The sequence below is a fragment of the Anopheles stephensi genome, chromosome 3 (assembly GCF_013141755.1).
Source record: "Anopheles stephensi strain Indian chromosome 3, UCI_ANSTEP_V1.0, whole genome shotgun sequence".
Taxonomy (NCBI): Eukaryota; Metazoa; Arthropoda; class Insecta; order Diptera; family Culicidae; genus Anopheles; species Anopheles stephensi.
The window spans coordinates 14,564-35,168 of NC_050203.1; the positions used below are offsets into that span (position 1 = coordinate 14,564).

Genomic DNA, 20,605 nt, shown 5'->3' on the forward strand with positions numbered 1-20,605 from the left:
CAGCCACAGGAAACAGCCAGTCTGATTTCCACAGAGAAGGGAAACGCGGGAGGAGAGCGACATTTCAAAAAGCTTAGTGAGGGAGAGGCTAGGCTAGGGAAAACGAAAAGAATAATACATATAAGAACTCAAACACTTTGCTACACGCACAAAGCTGCGCAATGCCTCATAACCGAGAACCGGAAACGGGAACTCTGTTTTTAAACAGCCACAAGAAACAGCCAGTCTGATTTCCACAGAGAAGGGAAAACGCGGGAGGAGAGCGACATTTCAAAAGCTTAGCAAGGGGAGAGGCTAGGCTAGGGAAAACGTAAAAGAATAATGATAATGTACAGGATTCAAATATCTTTCTACAGGCGCAAAGCTGCGCAATGCCTCGGTAATCGAGAACCGGAAACGGGAACTCTGTTTTTAAACAGCCACAGAAACAGCCAGTCTGATTTCACAGAGAAGGGAAAACGCGGGAGGAGAGCGACATTTCAAAAAGCTTAGTGAGGGGAGGGACTAGGCTAGGGAAAACGTAAAAGAATAATAATGTACAGGATTCAAATATCTTTCTACAGGCGCAAAGCTGCGCAATGCCTCGGTAACTCAGGGAGCGAGAACCCTTTTTAAACAGCCACAGGAAACAGCCAGTCTGATTTCCACAGAGAGGAAACGCGGGAGGAGAGCGACATTTCAAAAGCTTAGAGAGGCTAGGCTAGGGAAAACGTAAAAGAATAATAATATATACTTCAAATATCAGGCGCAAAGCTGCGCAATGCCTCGGTAACTCGAGAACAGGAAACGGGAACTCTGTTTTTAAACAGCCACAGGAAACAGCCAGTCTTTTCACAGAGAAGGGAAAACGCGGGAGGAGAGCGACATTTCAAAAAGCTTAGCGAGGGGAGAGGCTAGGCTAGGGAAACGAAAAGAATAATAATAATATAAGAATTCAAACACTTTGCACAAAGCTGCGCAATGCCTCGGTAACTCGAGAACCGGAAACGGGAACTCTGTTTTTAAACAGCCACAGGAAACAGCCAGTCTGATTTCACAGAGAAGGGAAAACGCGGGAGGAGAGCGACATTTCAAAAAGCTTAGCGAGGGGAGAGGCTAGGTAGGGAAAACGTAAAAGAAATAATAATATAAGAATTCAAACATATTGCTACACGCACAAAGCTGCGCAATGCCTCGGTAACTCGAGACGGAAACGGGAACTCTTTTTAAACAGCCACAGGAAACAGCCAGTCTGATTTCCACAGAGAAGGGAAAACGCGGGAGGAGAGCGACATTTCAAAAAGCTTAGTGAGGGAGAGGCTAGGCTAGGGAAAACGAAAAGAATAATACAATATAAGAATTCAAATACTTTGCTACACGCACAAAGCTGCGCAATGCCTCGGTAACTCGAGACCGGAAACGGGAACTCTGTTTTTAAACAGCCACAGAAACAGCCAGTCTGATTTCCACAGAGAAGGGAAACGCGGGAGGAGAGCGACATTTCAAAAAGCTTAGCAAGGGGAGAGGCTAGGCTAGGGAAAACGAAAAGAATAACAATATAAACGGATTCAAACACTTTGCTACACGCACAAAGCTGCGCAATGCCTCGGTAACCGAGAACGGAAACGGGAACTCTGTTTTTAAACAGCCAAGAAACAGCCAGATGATTTCCACAGAGAAGGGAAAACGCGGGAGGAGAGCGACATTTCAAAAGCTTAGCAAGGGGAGAGGCTAGGCTAGGGAAAACGTAAAAGAATAATAATAATGTACAGGATTCAAACACTTTGCACGCACAAAGCTGCGCAATGCCTCGGTAACTCGAGAACAGGAAACGGGAACTCTGTTTTTAAACAGCCACAGGAAACAGCCAGTCTGATTTCCACAGAGAAGGGAAAACGCGGGAGGAGAGCGACATTTCAAAAAGCTTAGCGAGGGGAGAGGCTAGGCTAGGGAAAACGTAAAAGAATAATAATTAACGGATTCAAACACTTTGCTACACGCACAAAGCTGCGCATGCCTCGGTAACTCGAGAACAGGAAACGGGAACTCTGTTTTTAAACAGCCACAGGAAACAGCCAGTCTGATTTCCACAGAGAAGGGAAAACGCGGAGGAGAGCGACATTTCAAAAAGCTTAGCGAGGGAGAGGCTAGGCTAGGGAAAACGTAAAAGATAATAACAATGTAGAGGATTCAAACATCTTTCTACAGGCGCAAGCTGCGCAATGCCTCGGTAACTCGAGAACCGGAAACGGGAACTCTGTTTTTAAACAGCCACAGGAACAGCCAGTCTGATTTCCACAGAGAGGGAAACGCGGGAGGAGAGCGACATTTCAAAAAGCTTAGTGAGGGAGAGGCTAGGCTAGGGAAAACGAAAAGAATAATAATATGTACAGGATCAAACATCTTTCTACAGGTGCTAAGCTGCGCAATGCCTCGGTAACTCGAGAACCGGAAACGGGAACTCTGTTTTTAAACAGCCACAGGAAACAGCCAGTCTGATTTCCACAGAGATGGAAACCGCGGGAGGAGAGCGACATTTCAAAAAGCTTAGCGAGGGGAGAGGCTAGGGTAGGGAAAACGCAAAAATAATAATAATGTACAGGATTCAATATCTTTCTACAGGCGCAAAGCTGCGCAATGCCTCAATAACCCGAGAACCGGAAACGGGAACTCTGTTTTTAAACAGCCACGGAAACAGCCAGTCTGATTTCACAGAGAAGGGAAAACGCGGGAGGAGAGCGACATTTCAAAAGCTTAGCGAGGGGAGAGGCTAGGTAGGGAAAACGTAAAAGAATAATAACAATGTAGAGGATTCAAACATCTTTCTACAGGCGCAAAGCTGCGCAATGCCTCGGTAACTCGAGACCGGAAACGGGAACTCTGTTTTTAAACAGCCACAGGAAACAGCCAGTCTGATTTCCACAGAGGGGAAAACGCGGGAGGAGAGCGACATTTCAAAAAGCTTAGCGAGGGGAGAGGCTAGGTAGGGAAAACGTAAAAGAATAATAATAATGTACAGGATTCAATACATCTTTCTACAGGCGCAAAGCTGCGCAATGCCTCGGTAACTCGAGAACCGGAAACGGGAACTCTGTTTTTAAACAGCCACAGGAAACAGCCAGTCTGATTTTCACAGAGAAGGGAAAACGGGAGGAGAGCGACATTTCAAAAAGCTTAGCGAGGGGAGAGGCTAGGCTAGGGAAAACGTAAAAGAATAATATAATATACAGGATTCAAACATCTTTCTACAGGCGCAAAGCTGCGCAATGCCTCGGTAACTCGAGTTCGGAGCGAGAACCCTTTTTAAACAGCCACAGGAAACAGCCAGTCTGATTTCACAGAGAAGGGAAAACGCGGGAGGAGAGCGACATTTCAAAAAGCTTAGTGAGGGGAGAGGCTAGGCTAGGGAAAACGTAAAAGAATAATAATAATATACAGGATTCAAAAATCTTTCTACAGGCGCAAAGCTGCGCAATGCCTCGGTAACTCGAGAACAGGAAACGGGAACTCTGTTTTTAAACAGCCACAGGAAACAGCCAGTCTGATTTCACAGAGAAGGGAAAACGCGGGAGGAGAGCGACATTTCAAAAAGCTTAGCGAGAGGGAGAGGCTAGGCTAGGGAAAACGGAAAAGAATAATTACAATATAAAGAACTCAACACTTTCTACACGCACAAAGCTGCGCAATGCCTCAATAACCCGAGAACGGAAACGGGAACTCTGTTTTTAAACAGCCACAGGAACAGCCAGTCTGATTTCCACAGAGAAGGGAAAACGCGGAGGAGAGCGACATTTCAAAAAGCTTAGTGAGGGGAGAGGCTAGGCTAGGGAAAACGTAAAAGAATAATAATAATATACAGGATTCAAATATCTTTCTACAGGCGCAAAGCTGCGCAATGCCTCGGTAACTCGAGAACCGGAAACGGGAACTCTGTTTTTAAACAGCCACAGGAAACAGCCAGTCTGATTTCACAGAGAAGGGAAAACGCGGGAGGAGAGCGACATTTCAAAAAGCTTAGTGAGGGGAGAGCTAGGTAGGGAAAACGTAAAAGAATAATAATAATGTACAGATTCAAATATCTTTCTACAGGCGCAAAGCTGCGCAATGCCTCGGTAACTCGAGAACAGGAAACGGGAACTCTGTTTTTAAACAGCACAGGAAACAGCCAGTCTGATTTCCACAGAGAAGGGAAAACGCGGGAGGAGAGCGACATTTCAAAAAGCTTAGCGAGGGGAGAGGCTAGGCTAGGGAAAACGTAAAAGAATAATAATATAAAGAATTCAAACATTTGCTACACGCACAAAGCTGCGCAATGCCTCGGTAACTCGAGATCAGGAATGGAACCTCTTTTTAAACAGCCACAGGAAACAGCCAGTCTGTTCCACAGAGAAGGGAAACGCGGGAGGAGAGCGACATTTCAAAAAGCTTAGTGAGGGGAGAGGCTAGGCTAGGGAAAACGTAAAAGAATAATAATAATGTACAGGATTCAAACACTTTGCTGCACGCAAAGCTGCGCAATGCCTCGGTAACTCGAGAACAGGAAACGGGAACTCTGTTTTTAAACAGCCACAGGAAACAGCCAGTCTGATTTCCACAGAGAAGGGAAAACGCGGGAGGAGAGCGACATTTCAAAAGCTTAGCGAGGGGAGAGGCTAGGCTAGGGAAACAAAAGAATAATAATAATGTACAGGATTCATACATCTTTCTACAGGCGCAAAGCTGCGCAATGCCTCGTAACCGAAACGGAAACGGGAACTCTGTTTTTAAACAGCCACAGGAAACAGCCAGTCTGATTTCCACAGAGAAGGGAAAACGCGGGAGGAGAGCGACATTTCAAAAAGCTTAGCGGGGAGAGGCTAGGTAGGGAAAACGTAAAAGATAATAATAATATAAAGATTCAAATATTGCTACACGCACAAAGCTGCGCAATGCCTCGGTAACCGAGACAGGGAATGAACCTTTTTAAACAGCCACAGGAAACAGCCAGTCTGATTTCACAGAGAAGGGAAAACGCGGGAGGAGAGCGACATTTCAAAAGCTTAGTGAGGGGAGAGGCTAGGCTAGGGAAAACGGAAAAGAATAATTACAATATAAAGAACTCAAACACTTTGCTACACGCACAAAGCTGCGCAATGCCTTAACCGAGAACGGAAACGGGAACTCTGTTTTTAAACAGCCACAAGAAACAGCCAGTCTGATTTCCACAGAGAAGGGAAACGCGGGAGGAGAGCGACATTTCAAAAAGCTTAGCAAGGGGAGAGGCTAGGCTAGGGAAAACGTAAAAGAATAATGATAATGTAACAGATTCAAATATCTTTCTACAGGCGCAAAGCTGCGCAATGCCTCGGTAACTCGAGAACCGGAAACGGGAACTCTGTTTTTAAACAGCCACAGAAACAGCCAGTCTGATTTTCACAGAGAAGGGAAAACGCGGGAGGAGAGCGACATTTCAAAAAGCTTAGTGAGGGGAGGACTAGGCTAGGGAAAACGTAAAAGAATAATATAATGTACAGGATTCAAATATCTTTCTACACGCAAAGCTGCGCAATGCCTCGGTAACTCGAGATCAGGGACGAGAACCTTTTTAAACAGCCACAGGAAACAGCCAGTCTGATTTCCACAGAGAAGGGAAAACGCGGGAGGAGAGCGACATTTCAAAAAGCTTAGCGAGGGGAGAGCTAGGCTAGGGAAAACGTAAAAGAATAATATAATATTACAGGATTCAAATATCTTTCTACAGGCGCAAAGCTGCGCAATGCCTCGGTAACTCGAGAACAGGAAACGGGAACTCTGTTTTTAAACAGCCACAGGAAACAGCCAGTCTGTTTCACAGAGAAGGGAAAACGCGGGAGGAGAGCGACATTTCAAAAAGCTTAGCGAGGGGAGAGGCTAGGCTAGGGAAAACGAAAAGAATAATTACATTAAGAACTCAAACATTTGCTACACGCACAAAGCTGCGCAATGCCTCAATAACCGAGAACGGAAACGGGAACTCTGTTTTTAAACAGCCACAGGAAACAGCCAGTCTGATTTCCACAGAGAAGGGAAACGCGGGAGGAGAGCGACATTTCAAAAGCTTAGCGAGGGGAGAGGCTAGGCTAGGGAAAACGTAAAAGAATAATAATAATTACAGGATTCAAACATCTTTGCTACAGGCGCACAAAGCTGCGCAATGCCTCGGTAACTCGTGAACAGGAAACGGGAACTCTGTTTTTAAACAGCCACAGAAACAGCCAGTCTGATTTCCACAGAGAAGGGAAAACGCGGGAGGAGAGCGACATTTCAAAAAGCTTAGCGAGGGGAGAGGCTAGGCTAGGGAAAACGTAAAGAATAATAATAATGTACAGGATTCAAACACTTTGCTACACGCACAAAGCTGCGCAATGCCTCGGTAACTCGAGAACAGGAACGGAACTCTGTTTTTAAACAGCCACAGGAAACAGCCAGTCTGATTTCCACAGAGAAGGGAAACGCGGGAGGAGAGCGACATTTCAAAAGCTTAGTGAGGGGAGAGGCTAGGCTAGGGAAAACGTAAAAGAATAATAATAATGTACAGGATTCAAACATCTTTCTACAGGCGCAAAGCTGCGCAATGCCTCGGTAACTCGTGAACAGGAAACGGGAACTCTGTTTTTAAACAGCCACAGGAAACAGCCAGTCTGATTTCCACAGATAAGGGAAAACGCGGGAGGAGAGCGACATTTAAAAGCTTGTGAGGGGAGAGGCTAGGGTAGGGAAAACGTAAAAGAATAATAATAATGTACAGGATTCAAACACTTTGCTACAGGCGCAAAGCTGCGCAATGCCTCGGTAATCGAGAATAGGAAACGGGAACTCTGTTTTTAAAAACCACAGGAAACAGCCAGTCTGATTTCCACAGAGAAGGGAAAACGCGGGAGGAGAGCGACATTTCAAAAGCTTAGCGAGGGGAGAGGCTAGGCTAGGGAAAACGTAAAAGAATAATAATATACAGGATTCAAACATCTTTCTACAGGCGCAAAGCTGCGTAATGCCTCGGTTAACTCGTGAACAGGAAACGGGAACTCTGTTTTTAAACAGCCACAGGAAACAGCCAGTCTGATTTCCACAGAGAAGGGAAAACGCGGGAGGAGAGCGTCATTTCAAAAAGCTTAGCGAGGGAGAGGCTAGGCTAGGGAAAACGTAAAAGAATAATATAATGTACAAGGATTCAAACACTTTGCTACACGCACAAAGCTGTGCAATGCTCGGTAACTCGAGAACAGGAAACGGGAACTCTGTTTTTAAACAGCCACAGGAAACAGCCAGTCTGATTTCCACAGAGAAGGGAATACGCGGGAGGAGAGCGACATTTCAAAAAGCTTAGTGAGGGGAGAGGCTAGGCTAGGGAAACGTAAAAGAATAATAATAATATACAGGATTCAAACATCTTTCTACAGGCGCAAAGCTGCGCAATGCCTCGGTAACTCGGGATCAGGGAGCGAGAACCCTTTTTAAACAGCCACAGGAAACAGCCAGTCTGATTTCCACAGATAAGGGAAAACGCGGGAGGAGAGCGACATTTCTAAAAGCTTAGTGAGGGAGAGGCTAGGCTAGGGAAAACGTAAAAGAATAATAATAATGTACAGGATTCAAACACTTTGCTACAGGCGCAAAGCTGCGTAATGCCTCGGTAACTCGAGATCAGGGAATGAGAACCCTTTTTAAACAGCCACAGGAAACAGCCAGGCTGATTTCCACAGAGAAGGGATAACGCGGGAGGAGAGCGACATTGCAAAAAGCTTAGTGAGGGGAGAGGCTAGGCTAGGGAAGGTTGGCAGCGGGAGAGCACGAATGCATGGATACTATCCGGTATGCCTGTTGATAGGGGGGAATGGAAAGGAATTAAGAATAATAATAATGTGACATGTAACGTTTTCTGCTTGCTGCGATGGTACGGCATAGATGGCGAAGAATCAGCAATGGCGTACGGCAACGATGGCGAAGAATTAGCGATGGAGTACGGCAACGATGGCGACTAATCTGCGATGGCGTTGCTCCACGCGGTGTCGGCTCGTGTTGCGGGTGCGATGGCTTCGACGCAATTTCCCTGTTGCAATCCTAGTCTTGATTTTTCGTGATTCGTTTCGCCTGGGTACCTATCCTGCTAGCTGGAAAGCCTCGTGGTTGGTTCCAGTGCTTAAAAAAGAAGACAAATCCAATGCCTGCAATCACCGCTGCATCACATCGCGATGCGCCCCCGAACTTGTTGTGTATAATGCTATTCTCGTTGCTGCCTCGAATTACCTCAGCACTACTCAACACGAATTTGTCCCCAAGCACTCAACCACAATCACAAAATTGGTTGAATTTGTCAGCCTTTGCTACAGGACCATCGACTCCGGCTTCCAGGTGGACGCTGTATATACGACCATCAAAGCTGCCTTTGATAGTGTCCCGCATTCCTTGCTGCTCGCTAAGCTCCAGGCGTTGGATACACCCGTTTAATTGCTGACTTGAAGCCGTTCACATCTCGCAGACCGATCATACCGCGTGAAAATGGGACCCCACATGTCGCGTCGTATTCCTGCTTCTTCAGGGGTGGTGTCTCAAGGGAGCCCTGGGCCTCTGGTGTTCGATTACACTTTAAACAGTTGATAATTCTGGTGGCGTACGAAAAAGCTGAAGAAAAATGCTGCAACACGGTGGCACGCTGTCAAAAATAAGTGTACTTTCCTTTTTTCAGGTCATTTTCTGGATATTGATTCATGCTGGTTTAAGACAGGCATGCAGAAATTGTTTACTGTTTTGTTTTACGTGGAGTGTAAAAAAGCAAAATATAACTACTGCGAAATACAGCGAAATTGCAATGCTCAGAGATTTTTTGTTGCGTTACTTTTGAACTACTGGATCGACTCCCCAATACTATTCTCTGGCAGTGGTGGGTCAAGATATTTGGAGGCCCCTATAATAGTGATGTTAGAAGGAAACAACAGGATTTCCCTCACCAATGAGGCCCCCGTGGCCGACGAGGCCCTGAGCGGCCGCTCCTTCCACTCCTATGTTGATCCGCCTCTGCTCTCTGGGCTCAATTTATACGTCCCAACCAGGACGCTTCGCCCTAGGTCGCTGCTCGACATAGAGGATCGCCCAACCCGTTTCGGCATCTTTGATCCCTATCTCCGTATGTGCCGTGAAACCACCGTATTAGTAATCGTCACCAACCGGGCATGCCATGCGATGCGCCTTTAAACTGTATTCGAATCGTTCGTCATTCTTACTGTTAAGTGTTTTATCAATTAGGCTTCAATGTTCTTCGCGTTCCCTGCGTGGCCCGTTGATTTATTGAACGATAAAAAATAAACCTGCGGATGTCTCAGAGGCAAAAAATAAAACTTAAAATGACACAGCCTCCCTTAGAGCAAAAATCCGCGAGCTACGCGAAGCAATTAAAAAGCTTACGATCAAGGAAGGAAGGAGAAGTCCATCATGATCGAAAAATTCTCGATTCAGAACATTTTCTGGGTCGGGACATCGAATTCACGGCCTCGTCAGTGCTGGTATCATTTCCGCTTTGAAAAAGATGTCTAAAAATTAACTGAATCGTGTACATTCTATTCTATACGGACAGTAAAAAAAAACTAACAAACTTGCGGGAAATAGCCAACTTCCCGCGAGATTATATTAACTTCTCGCCACGTTTTTTCGTTGAGGACGAATCATCTAAGTTAACATTTCTTGTCGACACGGAACCGGGCGTGTTGCTAATTTCGCCCACAATGGTAGGGAGAGCGGTCCATAAAACTGATGAAATGCTCACTGCAGCCAACGGCAGTGCCATAGCAACTTATGGCAAAATGCTGCAGAGAGTTCGCCTAGGATTACAACGCGTTTTTAATCATATTTTATGGTAGCGGCCATCAATCGCCCTGTATAGTCCTTTTTCCGTAACGATTTTTTCTATTAGACCTTAAGCGACGTCGGGTAGTACATTCGTCTACTCATAGTCATATAAGCACAGAAGAAAAAATATTGAAGGAATTTCCCAGTTTACTTGAACCTCCAAATTACAACGACGCAGTTCGCTATTAGGTACAATATCATGTCTAAACTAAGGGAACACCTTTCGCGAGGCCTCGGCGTCTCGGTCCAATCAAGCAGAAAATTGCACAGGCAAAGTTTCATCAAATGTTGGAACTAGGAATATGTCGAGTGTCATTTCACCTGTTTCGTCACCCTTGCATATGGTGCTCAAAACAGGCGACTCAATATCATCACTACATCGGATCGTTATCCGATACCTCATGTACAGGACTTCACAATGAACCTAAATGGGTGCAAATTGTTTTCAAGATATCGTCAGCGCAAACCACATTACCCCCGTGACTGAATAGGATATCTATAAAACGGCCAAATCCACACCGTTCGGATCGTTTGAGTTCGTTCGCATGACATTCGTGCTGAGAAATGATGGACAGACATTCTAATTTGACACTATTTAGTGATTTTGATCAAGGTATATCGATATAAGAGGTAGAGTTGTTTAGAGCAAATTGACATTTCTCGACCTGACATAACAGTTCTGTGGTCATCAAGGGGAAGGGTATTGAGAAGAGTGATGGCAGCGTCGGAGGAGGCGCCGGTGGTGGTATCGCTTGCGATTTTTTGACGAAAAATGCAACCAAATATCGTCAATCGTCTGTGGGACAACACTTAATATGCGAAGATGACCCATAAATTAGCGAAATTGCTCAAAGGACTGAGAATCGAGGCTGTTTGTTCATGTTGGTAGCCCCATACCATATGTTTTTGTAAACAAACTCTGACATAACTCGACTAAAATGTCGCCCTGTCAAATCGATAAAAATCCACCTTCTAAATACATACACCTTGATTTTGATTTCGTTTTTATTTACATAGACGTTATTTTAATAGCCAGCCCGTCAAAAGAACAACATCTGGAACACCTTCGAACAGTGCTGAAGCGTTTATCGGAAAATGGAGTCAGGATAAAATATTCGAAATACAGTTTCGGTTTAAATGAGCTATAATTTCTCAGACACTGCATTACAGCTGAGGGTAATATTCTTTGCCCGAGCTAAATAACGGCCGGTGGTTGTTCGTTGAAGACAGCTCAAACCGGGTTTGGCACGAATAAACGTTCAGGAAGCAGTTCGCTTGTGTACACATGCTTGTTGTAGATAGTTCGGCAGGTTTCGTGATAAAGCAAACTAGCACTTAAGAAATTAGAGTTTTTCAGCAATAAAATTATTTTGAAAATAAGTCAAAGCACATTGAGACTTTAAAAATCCTGTGAATAATTTTATTTTAATTTTAAAGGTTGCCGATAATAGGTGCAAGGTATATGTGGATTTTTGGAATTTAATAGGGAACCAAAGAAATATGCTTTATAAACCTATTTGGTTCTAAAAGCGAAAAATAAAATATGTTTTTTATTTATTTATTTACAGTGTCATGGCCGTTTTGCTAAAATAAAATATGTTCGAAATAAAAGTGCAAACCTTACCTTGGTAGGAAGTTATTGACACAACGGTTAATACCCCTCGGATGCAGGGAATTGTGATATATTTCACTTAAAAAATTATGCTTTAACATTTTATCGAGCAAATGCAGAATGAAACAACACCGAGAAACAAAATGAGATATCTAAAATGCACTACAATGCTTAACAATACAATTTCTTTCAATATTCTACATCGATTGTGACTTTTTCAATTCCATAATAACGGCTTCGCTTAATTTTGCTGAATAAAAACGATCGTTATAGGGATCATTATCTCGACGCAGGATCGGAATGCGGAGGAGTCAGGATCTAGCAGCCAAATATACAACGCGAGGTGGTGCGGAACCGGGGCGGTCCAGTAGCCGGAGCAATAGCGGCACCGGTCCTCACACAGCCGGAGCAATAGCGGCACCGGTCCTCACACAGCAGAACCGGTTTAAATTCCATCCAGACCGCGCCTATCCGTACGTAGAACTGACTACGAAGAAAAAAAAAGAGAGATGGCAGGCCGATGCCTTTCAAGGTTGTAGTGTCAAAAAAGGAGAAGAAAACAAGAAAGAAAGTGATGCGGTGCCACTGCACACGTAGTTTTATTGAACGGGCAAAATTAAATTGTTTGCATTTCATTGTGAATTTTCGTTTCGTTATAAATATTGTTTTCGGTGCCCTAGATATCACATCGCAAAACAAACGATCAATGTGCTGTTTATTCACTTGTAAGTTTATTTTCATTTCATCTATGTTGTATTAGAATATTCCGACAAATGCCAATACTAGAAGTTTAAGGAGTAAGCTCGTCGGTCTCCTTAATAACACAAGTTTTTTCAATAGTTTCTCGTCTCAAAATCATCTCTCGAATGTGCTGTAGGAAAAGACAGAAAAAAGAAATAATAGATAAGATCAGTTTCCTCAACTCAAATGATAAGACAAACAGCTTATCATACATCTTCACTTTGAACGAGAATAATTCTATGTTGAATGGCTGGTGCAAGCTGGCAGCTGTTTTGTTCCAAATCGTCCAGCGATGCGCGACGTAAAAGCTATCAACCAATGAAGAGAAAAGTTAGTTAATTGATGGCATTGCTTACAAAGACAAGCTTCTTACTTTGCCACGATTATTACAAATGTGTTCCATTTTTGGTATCGTCACGGAAGACTTTCGTCTGATTGGGGTCGGGCCATCCAGCTCTAGGTTTTCAAGCATCTGTACCATGCTGTGGCGCCGTGACAGAGTTACAAGCGATTGGCGATGTTTAGTGTGGTGAGTTTTTCCTAAACGAACATCAATTGCTTTGAAATGGTTCTGGATAGCCAATCCAAGTTCTGGTGCAGCATCGTCGTCCATAAGTACTCGACATCCTTTGAACATGGTATAACCATCACAACCTCCATATATATAGCTTTTAATGCATAGTGAATATGTTTGTTCCAAATTCAACCATTCATCCCCGACACGCACTAGTTTTGCTTCTACTCGTTTTCCTGAACTTTTTGATGGGTCGAACACAAATGACATTCCGGCTACCTGCGGAAACCTTCCTTCCAGTTTCGGGTACGTTGACACCGAATTTTCAAGTGCTTCGAGCAAAATTTTTCCGGAAACTTCTAACACGATCAATGGATCTTGCATCGGTATTATGTTAATCAAGTCATGCATGGTAAATGGTCCAGCAGGATGAATTTGATCGGAACGAAACGTACCAGAATTGATAATAACACAATCAGCTCCAGTGGCTGCTAGTGCCACATCACAAATCCAATTTCCAAGATTGGTCTCAGATGTACGAATAGCAGAAAATCTTCCATCCAACTCTACAGTAAACGTTCCTAGCACTTCATCCATTTTCGATTCGATTGTATCTGCATATTTTTTTAATTCTTCTTTGAGCGTAGCGTCCTCCGAATACTTTGTAGAATTAACATCAATTTTCTCCACGTTTATATTGATTTTACCATTTTTATTACGATCTAGGTTTATGCCGATCTTCGAAAATTGCCTAAAATCTGTGCCTGATTTAATGACATGTGTATCTTCAATCTGCGAATTGAAAAAAAACGAAGATGATATGTTTGCTCGTACTTCTACTTTAACAAAACACATGTCAACCAATGGAAAATGCATACTTACATTTAATATTTCATACACATGATCATGTCCACCTAATATTAGGTCTATGTGACCGCTGTGTTTGGCCAACTCTATGTCATTAGGTGTTCGCATGTGTGTTAAAGCTATAATAACATCACAACCCTGAAAGAAAAAAGTTATTAGTTTTGCAGTTGGTTGATAGGAAGGATAACATTTATGATTACCTGATTGTGCAGTTCATCTGCTAGTTGGTTTCCAGCTTTAATAAAATCAATATACGTTACTTCATTTGGATCAATCGTTGGAAGCGTATCTAGCCACTCTTTTTCTACTAAACCAATCAAACCTATTTTCACCTCATTGTGATTCATAATATGAGTAATTTTACCACCACCCAATGGTCGTCCAGTTTCATTATCAACTACGTTAGACATTAACCAGGAAAAGTTAGTCTTTTCAACCCAGGCGTGTAGCACGTCCAATCCGTGATCTGTTTATATAATTAAACGAATGTAGGATGAAATATAACCGGATCTTATTTTTTTACCTCTTACCAAAGTCATGGTTCCCAAATACTGCACAATGAGTTCCGATAGCATTCAATACAGGAACCATCTGTTCTCCTTTTGTAAAGGTGCTAAGCATGCTTGGTGAAAATGCATCACCACTAAACAGGATCAGAGGATTTAGATGATGAAATGATTTGACCGCCATGCAAAACCGTGCAGCTCCACCAATAGGTTCAGATTTGCTGTTTGCATCGATGTTATATACGTCATTGTAATGTATGATAGTTAAGTTATCCACTGCACCCGTCATCCTGCTGCTATCACGACCAATTCCTTGACGTATTAACGATGTTGTGTTAAGATGCAGCAACGTCTGTGTAATGTTCTGTAGTCGCGAAATTGCTCGTTTTTCGGCTTCTCTTACTTCTACTGACGCCTGGACAATTTGAAAATGGATAAAACTTGTTAATAAAAATGTTGCACTGTGAAAATAAGTTTAACTTTTTTAATTAAAATAATTAAAATTATTTTAATTTTTTTAATAGTTTTCGTCACATGTATCAAAATATAACGTGCATATATCCGGCGACAAGGATTCTCTAAGAACAAGTATTAACCGATATTGTGTTATGTGAAATATAACACAATATCCTGTATATTATACCTGTATAATACAATATATTTTACAATATAAACTGTATAAGCCATTCAACAACATCTTTCAATCCTTAGAAACCATCGCTGTTGCTTAAAAGCTTGTAGCACCACTTTCAACTAGATCACCCTATTTTGAGCGTAATGTAGCCTTCGACATAATATCCGCTATTTTCAATAGTTTTGTAATCAATAAGAAATGCCACACACTTAAGTTAAAAATTCATTTAAATTGTTCAATTACTTCATAAAGCAATCATATGATCGATGAGTATATTCGGAAGTGTAAAGAAATAAAATAAATGTTATCATGATTGTCTGCGCAAACAAAAATAACTCATATTGTGAACAACATAAAAATACAACATTTGGGTAACAAGAAACAATCCACACGTCCTTGTGAAAAGAAGAAAAACAAGTTAATAAAGATAATTCATAACAAAGTTCCTCCGTCCCATGCTACATATCTGCCCTTTAAATAAACTATTGTCGAAAAAAGGTCAGTAAACTATTTTATACATTGACGATGTAATTTGTTTTTGTATAGCATTGAAATGTATAGCACTTTATATCACAGATCGCTTAAAGCAATAATATTTGCGATTTTGATATTCCACCCACGGTTCTATCCATTTTGGTCACAAAATTTCATAATCGCACGTCATTGAGTACACCGCAAGTGAATCTTTGATGAAAGGTTGATTTTTCACAAAACTTTATTTACATCAGTCGATGTTGGCAAAATAAAGTTCAAAGGTGTAAACATCGCTAGATGAAAAGTACAACACCTTTTGAAATAATTACCTATCACAAACAAGGCTCAACTGTGTTCCGAAATAAGTCACAACAGCATTTACGCAGGCGTTTAATATAGACTGGTATTTTTGCTCTTCACTCATAACACTAACACAATAGCATGCTCACAGCATACCCGGGCGGCCGCATGCTCCAACATACACACAAGACGCAACGCACCATACTTATTGAGAATCGGATCATTGACTTAAACCATACAGCTTGCAGTGTGTGCTAAAAATATGCTTTAAAATATCTGTCTGATACATCTAAAATTGCTGATTAGAATAAGTTTATCAATTAATGGGTATGTAACATTTTGTAGGCTATACGTTTTTAACACATACATATATTTTCATGGGTTACAGCTCATTTTTCAAAGCTAAATCTCTGCAAATATATTAACTTCTTCAAGGATAATCATTCCATTATACTCTAAAATCCTCACTGTTGTTAAACTGGCCTTTTCTTTTCACATCCGCATGCCATCTTTTGTATCTAGAATTAATTGATAATTTATAATTGATCATTAAAATTAGAAATTAGAAAGAAAGATTTTTTTGGGAAAAAATTAAGATGAAATTTATCTGATTTCATCTAACAAAAACATGATACAGCAGACATGGAGGAGGAGGCTTATTAATTTCTTATTCCGTTCATTTGTATGTTGTAGTAACTTTCATAAGTTTCAATGAGTATTTTTTATTCATGAGAATCGGACTAACCCTATTGCTATAAGCTTCAATGAGTTTTGGGCACCAATTTTTTTTTTAGAGGAAAAATTGCATTTTGTTCGCTTTGCTATTCAATTTACGGTTATTTTTTATATAAAAAATGTATTTTAAAAATTAGTTTTACGCGTTCTTTATTTAAGGAACACATTGCAGTTTAGATTTGTATTCAGACTGAAATATTTGCCAAGGCGTGTATTGCCGACTATTATATTTGTCCGGACCGCAGCCGCAGACATATCATAGCTGTAGTGAAATAGGTATGGTAAAGTTGTTAAAATAATATGATCAGATGAAACCTCATGTTTCATGGTCAACATGTAGCTGTGTTACGAGAACTTTGCATTATGAACAGTCTCTAATCCAGTAAAATTGAACAACTTATTGTAATTTTGCTTGAAAACGACAAAGAACCTAAAAGATGTTTTGTGGCAAAGGGTAAATAAGAAAAAACTGTAATGAATTTAGCTTTGGCCAACTACCTCATTTGATTTGGCGACTCCATTACTCAAAACTTTCTATTCTTCGTAGCAGGAAGAAACACTAACTTTTCACTGCTATTGTCAACAATTCACCTCGATTGCTCATTATATGTATATATGACGATTACTTTTTTAATGTGGAAAACCTTCTCCCGCGATTTGAGGTATTTTCAAGACGAAAGCATATTTTGTGTACATAACAAGCGTTAATTTAAGCCATCATCTATATTTGATTAGAAGCACTACTAAAGAAAAATTTCCCAGATTAATGTTCACATAAACTTTACTAAAAAAAAAAAACAAACTTAATCTTGTTTTAGCGATAGATTATGTACAGCAATCATCATAGTTGCTTTTTTATGCCTTTCTGAAGAATTTCTAACGATCATTTACTTTTAACACGAATTCAGAAAGGCAATCACAATATAATTTTGTTATTTCATAACAAAATCAACGATTCCAACCTGCGTAATGAAATACAAACCAATTCGTTAAATTTTTCCTATCAACTGAAGCACGATAAAACTGGAATCAACGACAGCTAAGAATTGCGAATATTATGGCGCATGCTCTGAAAAGCGCTAGCGTGTGTATAAATTGACAACATGCTGCTGGTAGCCATCAATCTGAAGTATTGTATTATTGTGCGTAAAGAGACGAAATAATAGATTCTACTCGGATGTTAACAATATGCGTGCGATACAATATAAGAAATATGAAAATGTGCATCAGAGATGACTAATGCATTCTTCTATTTTACTCTTGACCACGTCTTTCAAATATGCCGCTATTTTTTTTTTTCGCTCAATCGTTGCGATTTTGTAAGTTTCCTACCTTTAGTACGGCGCTTATTAGGGATTTTTTGCCGGAGTCATACAGTTACCATCGGGGTAACGCTTCTGAAAGGAATTTATCAATTCAGGATCCACTAAACGTATTCCGTCAAGTTGGTTGCCAAGAGTTATCCTAAAGAGCAAATATAAAACAAACTTAACATTAAGATATCGATGTTCATGCACATCCAGTTTTTTTCCTCACCAATTGGGTTGCACATTGTGCGGTCGGCCAAATAGCTCTATCTTTCGTGTTCCAGGGCTCAGTCGTTCGATAATTCCGTAAATTTCATCTGGCTTGTGGCTTGTGGCTCTTACTTCGGCCACAATTACGTCGCAGTCAAGTCCGCGGTTTAAATTCGGCGGGTTACCTTTCATACCCACCAAACAATGTTCTTTGCCGTGGTTCAGCCAATGACCGGTACGCCCTGTTCGTATTATGCGTTGTAGTTGATTAGTTTTTACCCAAATTAATTCATCCACCCTTTCATAGCCCCACAACTTCAAACATTCACGACCCAGCTCCATTGCGCGTCCAGTAACCCAAAGGAAAATTAGACCATCATCCTGCAGCGCTGGTACGCCTAGTTGACGCATTTCATCATCTGACATGGTACCGTAAGGTAACTCCATGTGAATATCCCACGGAGGATCAGCCATAACTACCGCAAATTTACCCAATACCGTCATATCGAGGAACCGCAAGTCACACTGGATCCATTGAGGTGGATATAATGTAGCACAAGCATCAGCTGTATGTCTTTTTTGCCCAGCAGCGCGTTCCTCGTTTGGTTCAAATTTTGCTGGTATTATGCTGGGAGTTTGGCCCACATAAGTATCTACCTCATAGTGAACGTATTTACACGTATCCATATGGAAGCAAGTGTTTAGAAAACTGCAATCTCCCAATGTTTCGTCAGTGTGGTTTTGAATAATTTTTTTAAAATGCAGTTTATTGCATTGGTATTTTGTCTTTGCCTCTTCGATTTCCGTTGATGTTTCAGTACCTGTCGTGTCAGATTCGATCAATTCTTTTTTAATTACATTTCCCTCAATCGAATCTGTTTGGCTGGACTCATCATCCTTAGCGATGATAACCTCATTTTCGTCGTCGCATTCGCTTTTCTCTTCGTCCTCTATGTTATTGATCGTTTTTTTATCATTGCCTTCCTTCGCTTCGGGAGTTGCTTCCGATGATCGCATACATTCGATACGTGTTCCATGAGGACAGAATTCCATCACTTGTGCACCGCCCTGCGATTTGAACTTTTCAGCTAAAGAACGTTCTTTGGCCGTTGGCTTAGATAGCAGTTCTAAAATTTCTTCACCTACTTTTTTGCTCTGTTTCTCCCTTGTCGAAGGTAATGAAAGAAGAGACATAATGTCAGATGCTTGACAAGAGAGTGAGGTATCTACAGCGTTGCTTTTTCTTCCGTCATCCCTTGTGCTAGTTACATTAGCTCGAGCGATTTTGCCACTTCCACCGGACATTTTATCTTCTTTTGTGCATTCTGCTTTTCTTTTCGCCGCTTCAACAGATATAACTGGAACATGATTCATACCCATGTCATCATGCAGCGCTTGCAAGTTTATATGTTCGGCTGAAATCACTTCATACCCCACAGTTCCGCCAATACTGACTTCCTTAATGTTGATTAACTTCTGTCCAGCCAGCTTATGCAGGTAGTACGCAACTGAGTCCCTCATGACAGCTTTCTGTACGTGTTTTTCCACACGTTCCGCAATCTGGGCGGAATTGGTCGGCAGTATTAAACTTTGATCGGCCAGAACTTGCACCAGATATTTCTCCACTTCTGCGTCGATGTCTATTCAGAATAAAAATAAACCACAATTAGAACCGGCGAACAAGTTATGCCCATAAACAAGATCTCAAGATTACGATTCTCATGGAAATGTGCATCGCTAAAAATCTACCCTGTCGAATGCTTAAAACAAGACCGTAAATGAGTACATATTACAAAGCTGCATAATAATACACTTCGGTCTGTGTGACAATAGAGATCCGCTTTACCCGCACTTCCAGTTTGATCCAGCTTGATTGTAGTCAGAAGAAGTTTACCCTTATCCTCCGTCAGGTTATTGCTCGACTCGATTTTAATTAATCCAACAACGGCTCCCGAACCACTTGGACTACTGCTTCCAAGCAAATCTTGTCTTTCTTTTTTACGTTTCTCCAGCTTCTCGCGTAAACTATTACGCTTCACCTTAACGGCTTGTATTTCCTCCCAGGAAGACATATTTGCGAGATGTTAATTTTAACCACTGGTTTCAATGGATGCGTTTCAAATTAAACTTTTATTTTATTTCAAAACGCTGTACAACAAAAGAACGCTTGCTAATTTGTAGGGAAATGCTACACGAAAACAAACACGAAGATGCCAACGCACACTAGTCTATGTACAGGTCATGAGTTTGACAACTGATTTATTGTTTTGGCAAAACCAAGATACATAAATAAGATAACCTAAAAACTACCATATTTTAAAAGTCTCTCAATAAATACTCGGAAGATTTCAATTAAACGGGTTTGCATAAAAATAGTCTAAAGATAATTGAAGTTGTTCCGTAAAAAATGAGATTAAACTTATAAATGTCCATTGGTTTTCATTGAAAGTGGCATTATTTTAGTTGTTAGACTATTGACGAATGTTTCGCCATAAATAACCTTTGCTAGAGTTTCCGCCCGTAGCCCTGTAACCGGGCGTTGTGTTAAGCTAGTCTTGTTAAATAAATATTTTCTTATACATTCATTATTCCGGCTTAGATCAGGAGGTATTTTCCGTTAAAAAAAAAATAACAAGTTAAATCAATTACATTACATCAATTCTCTAAGTGTCGCCGTACAATGATAATAATTTGAATGAAAAAGGCGTACTATTTAATTCTTTCTGAATATATTTTAAGAATTTAATCTAATCTAATAAATTTAATCTTATCTGCACGGAAACCTCGAAAGCAGTTACTCGTTACCAAAAAAACATGAGATGCATGTTACGATGCAATGGTCCTATATATAGTTTGTATTTTGAT

The 20,605-nt window shown here is 41.2% G+C and overlaps 2 protein-coding genes across 12 annotated transcripts; both read right to left on the reverse strand.

The window, feature by feature from the left end:
• Positions 1-11,238: 11,238 nt before the first annotated feature.
• Positions 11,239-19,974, reverse strand: LOC118510147 (N6-adenosine-methyltransferase MT-A70-like protein). Of its 8 annotated transcripts, XR_004905972.1 has the most exons (9): positions 19,587-19,974; positions 17,760-19,380; positions 17,556-17,687; positions 15,518-16,006; positions 14,105-14,495; positions 13,590-14,040; positions 12,567-13,499; positions 12,406-12,501; positions 12,162-12,323 (listed from the first exon to the last, which is right to left on the reverse strand). XR_004905972.1 is itself a non-coding variant. In XM_036051639.1 (4 exons), exons 1-3 carry the CDS (start codon positions 19,810-19,812, stop codon positions 17,573-17,575), a joined length of 1,962 nt encoding a protein of 653 aa, XP_035907532.1. In that variant the 5' UTR covers positions 19,813-19,974; the 3' UTR covers positions 11,239-11,939; positions 17,556-17,572. The 8 variants fall into 8 exon arrangements, 2 of the variants coding, with proteins under 2 accessions (XP_035907532.1, XP_035907534.1); XR_004905973.1 differs by lacking the exon at positions 15,518-16,006; XR_004905974.1 differs by lacking the exons at positions 12,162-12,323; positions 12,406-12,501; positions 15,518-16,006 and having other exon boundaries at positions 13,162-13,499; positions 13,590-13,712; positions 13,775-14,040.
• Positions 12,160-19,936, reverse strand: LOC118510148 (snake venom 5'-nucleotidase). 4 transcript variants are annotated; one of them, XM_036051642.1, is made up of 9 exons: positions 19,587-19,936; positions 17,760-19,380; positions 17,556-17,687; positions 14,105-14,495; positions 13,775-14,040; positions 13,590-13,712; positions 12,567-13,499; positions 12,406-12,501; positions 12,160-12,323 (listed from the first exon to the last, which is right to left on the reverse strand). In XM_036051642.1, the coding sequence occupies exons 4-9, from the start codon at positions 14,367-14,369 to the stop codon at positions 12,243-12,245; spliced, it is 1,764 nt and encodes a 587-aa protein (XP_035907535.1). In that variant the 5' UTR covers positions 14,370-14,495; positions 17,556-17,687; positions 17,760-19,380; positions 19,587-19,936; the 3' UTR covers positions 12,160-12,242. The 4 variants fall into 4 exon arrangements, with proteins under 4 accessions (XP_035907535.1, XP_035907537.1, XP_035907538.1 ...); XM_036051644.1 differs by lacking the exons at positions 17,556-17,687; positions 17,760-19,380; positions 19,587-19,936 and adding an exon at positions 17,206-17,259; XM_036051645.1 differs by lacking the exons at positions 17,556-17,687; positions 17,760-19,380; positions 19,587-19,936 and adding an exon at positions 16,722-17,179.
• Positions 19,975-20,605: the final 631 nt, after the last annotated feature.

Excerpts from the sequence above, each read along its gene's own strand:
- LOC118510148 (XM_036051642.1), bottom strand. The coding sequence starts at position 14,369 with ATGACGGGTGCAGTGGATAACTTAACTATCATACATTACAATGACGTA. Across the intron at positions 13,713-13,774 it reads CAGATGAACTGCACAATCAG|GGTTGTGATGTTATTATAGC; the intron begins GTAATCATAAAT and ends TTTTTCTTTCAG. Across the intron at positions 13,500-13,589 it reads ATGTGTATGAAATATTAAAT|ATTGAAGATACACATGTCAT; the intron begins GTAAGTATGCAT and ends TTCAATTCGCAG.
- LOC118510147 (XM_036051639.1), bottom strand. The coding sequence starts at position 19,812 with ATGTCTTCCTGGGAGGAAATACAAGCCGTTAAGGTGAAGCGTAATAGT. Across the intron at positions 19,381-19,586 it reads GGATCAAACTGGAAGTGCGG|ACATCGACGCAGAAGTGGAG; the intron begins GTAAAGCGGATC and ends TATTCTGAATAG. Across the intron at positions 17,688-17,759 it reads CACAATGTGCAACCCAATTG|GATAACTCTTGGCAACCAAC; the intron begins GTGAGGAAAAAA and ends TTTGCTCTTTAG.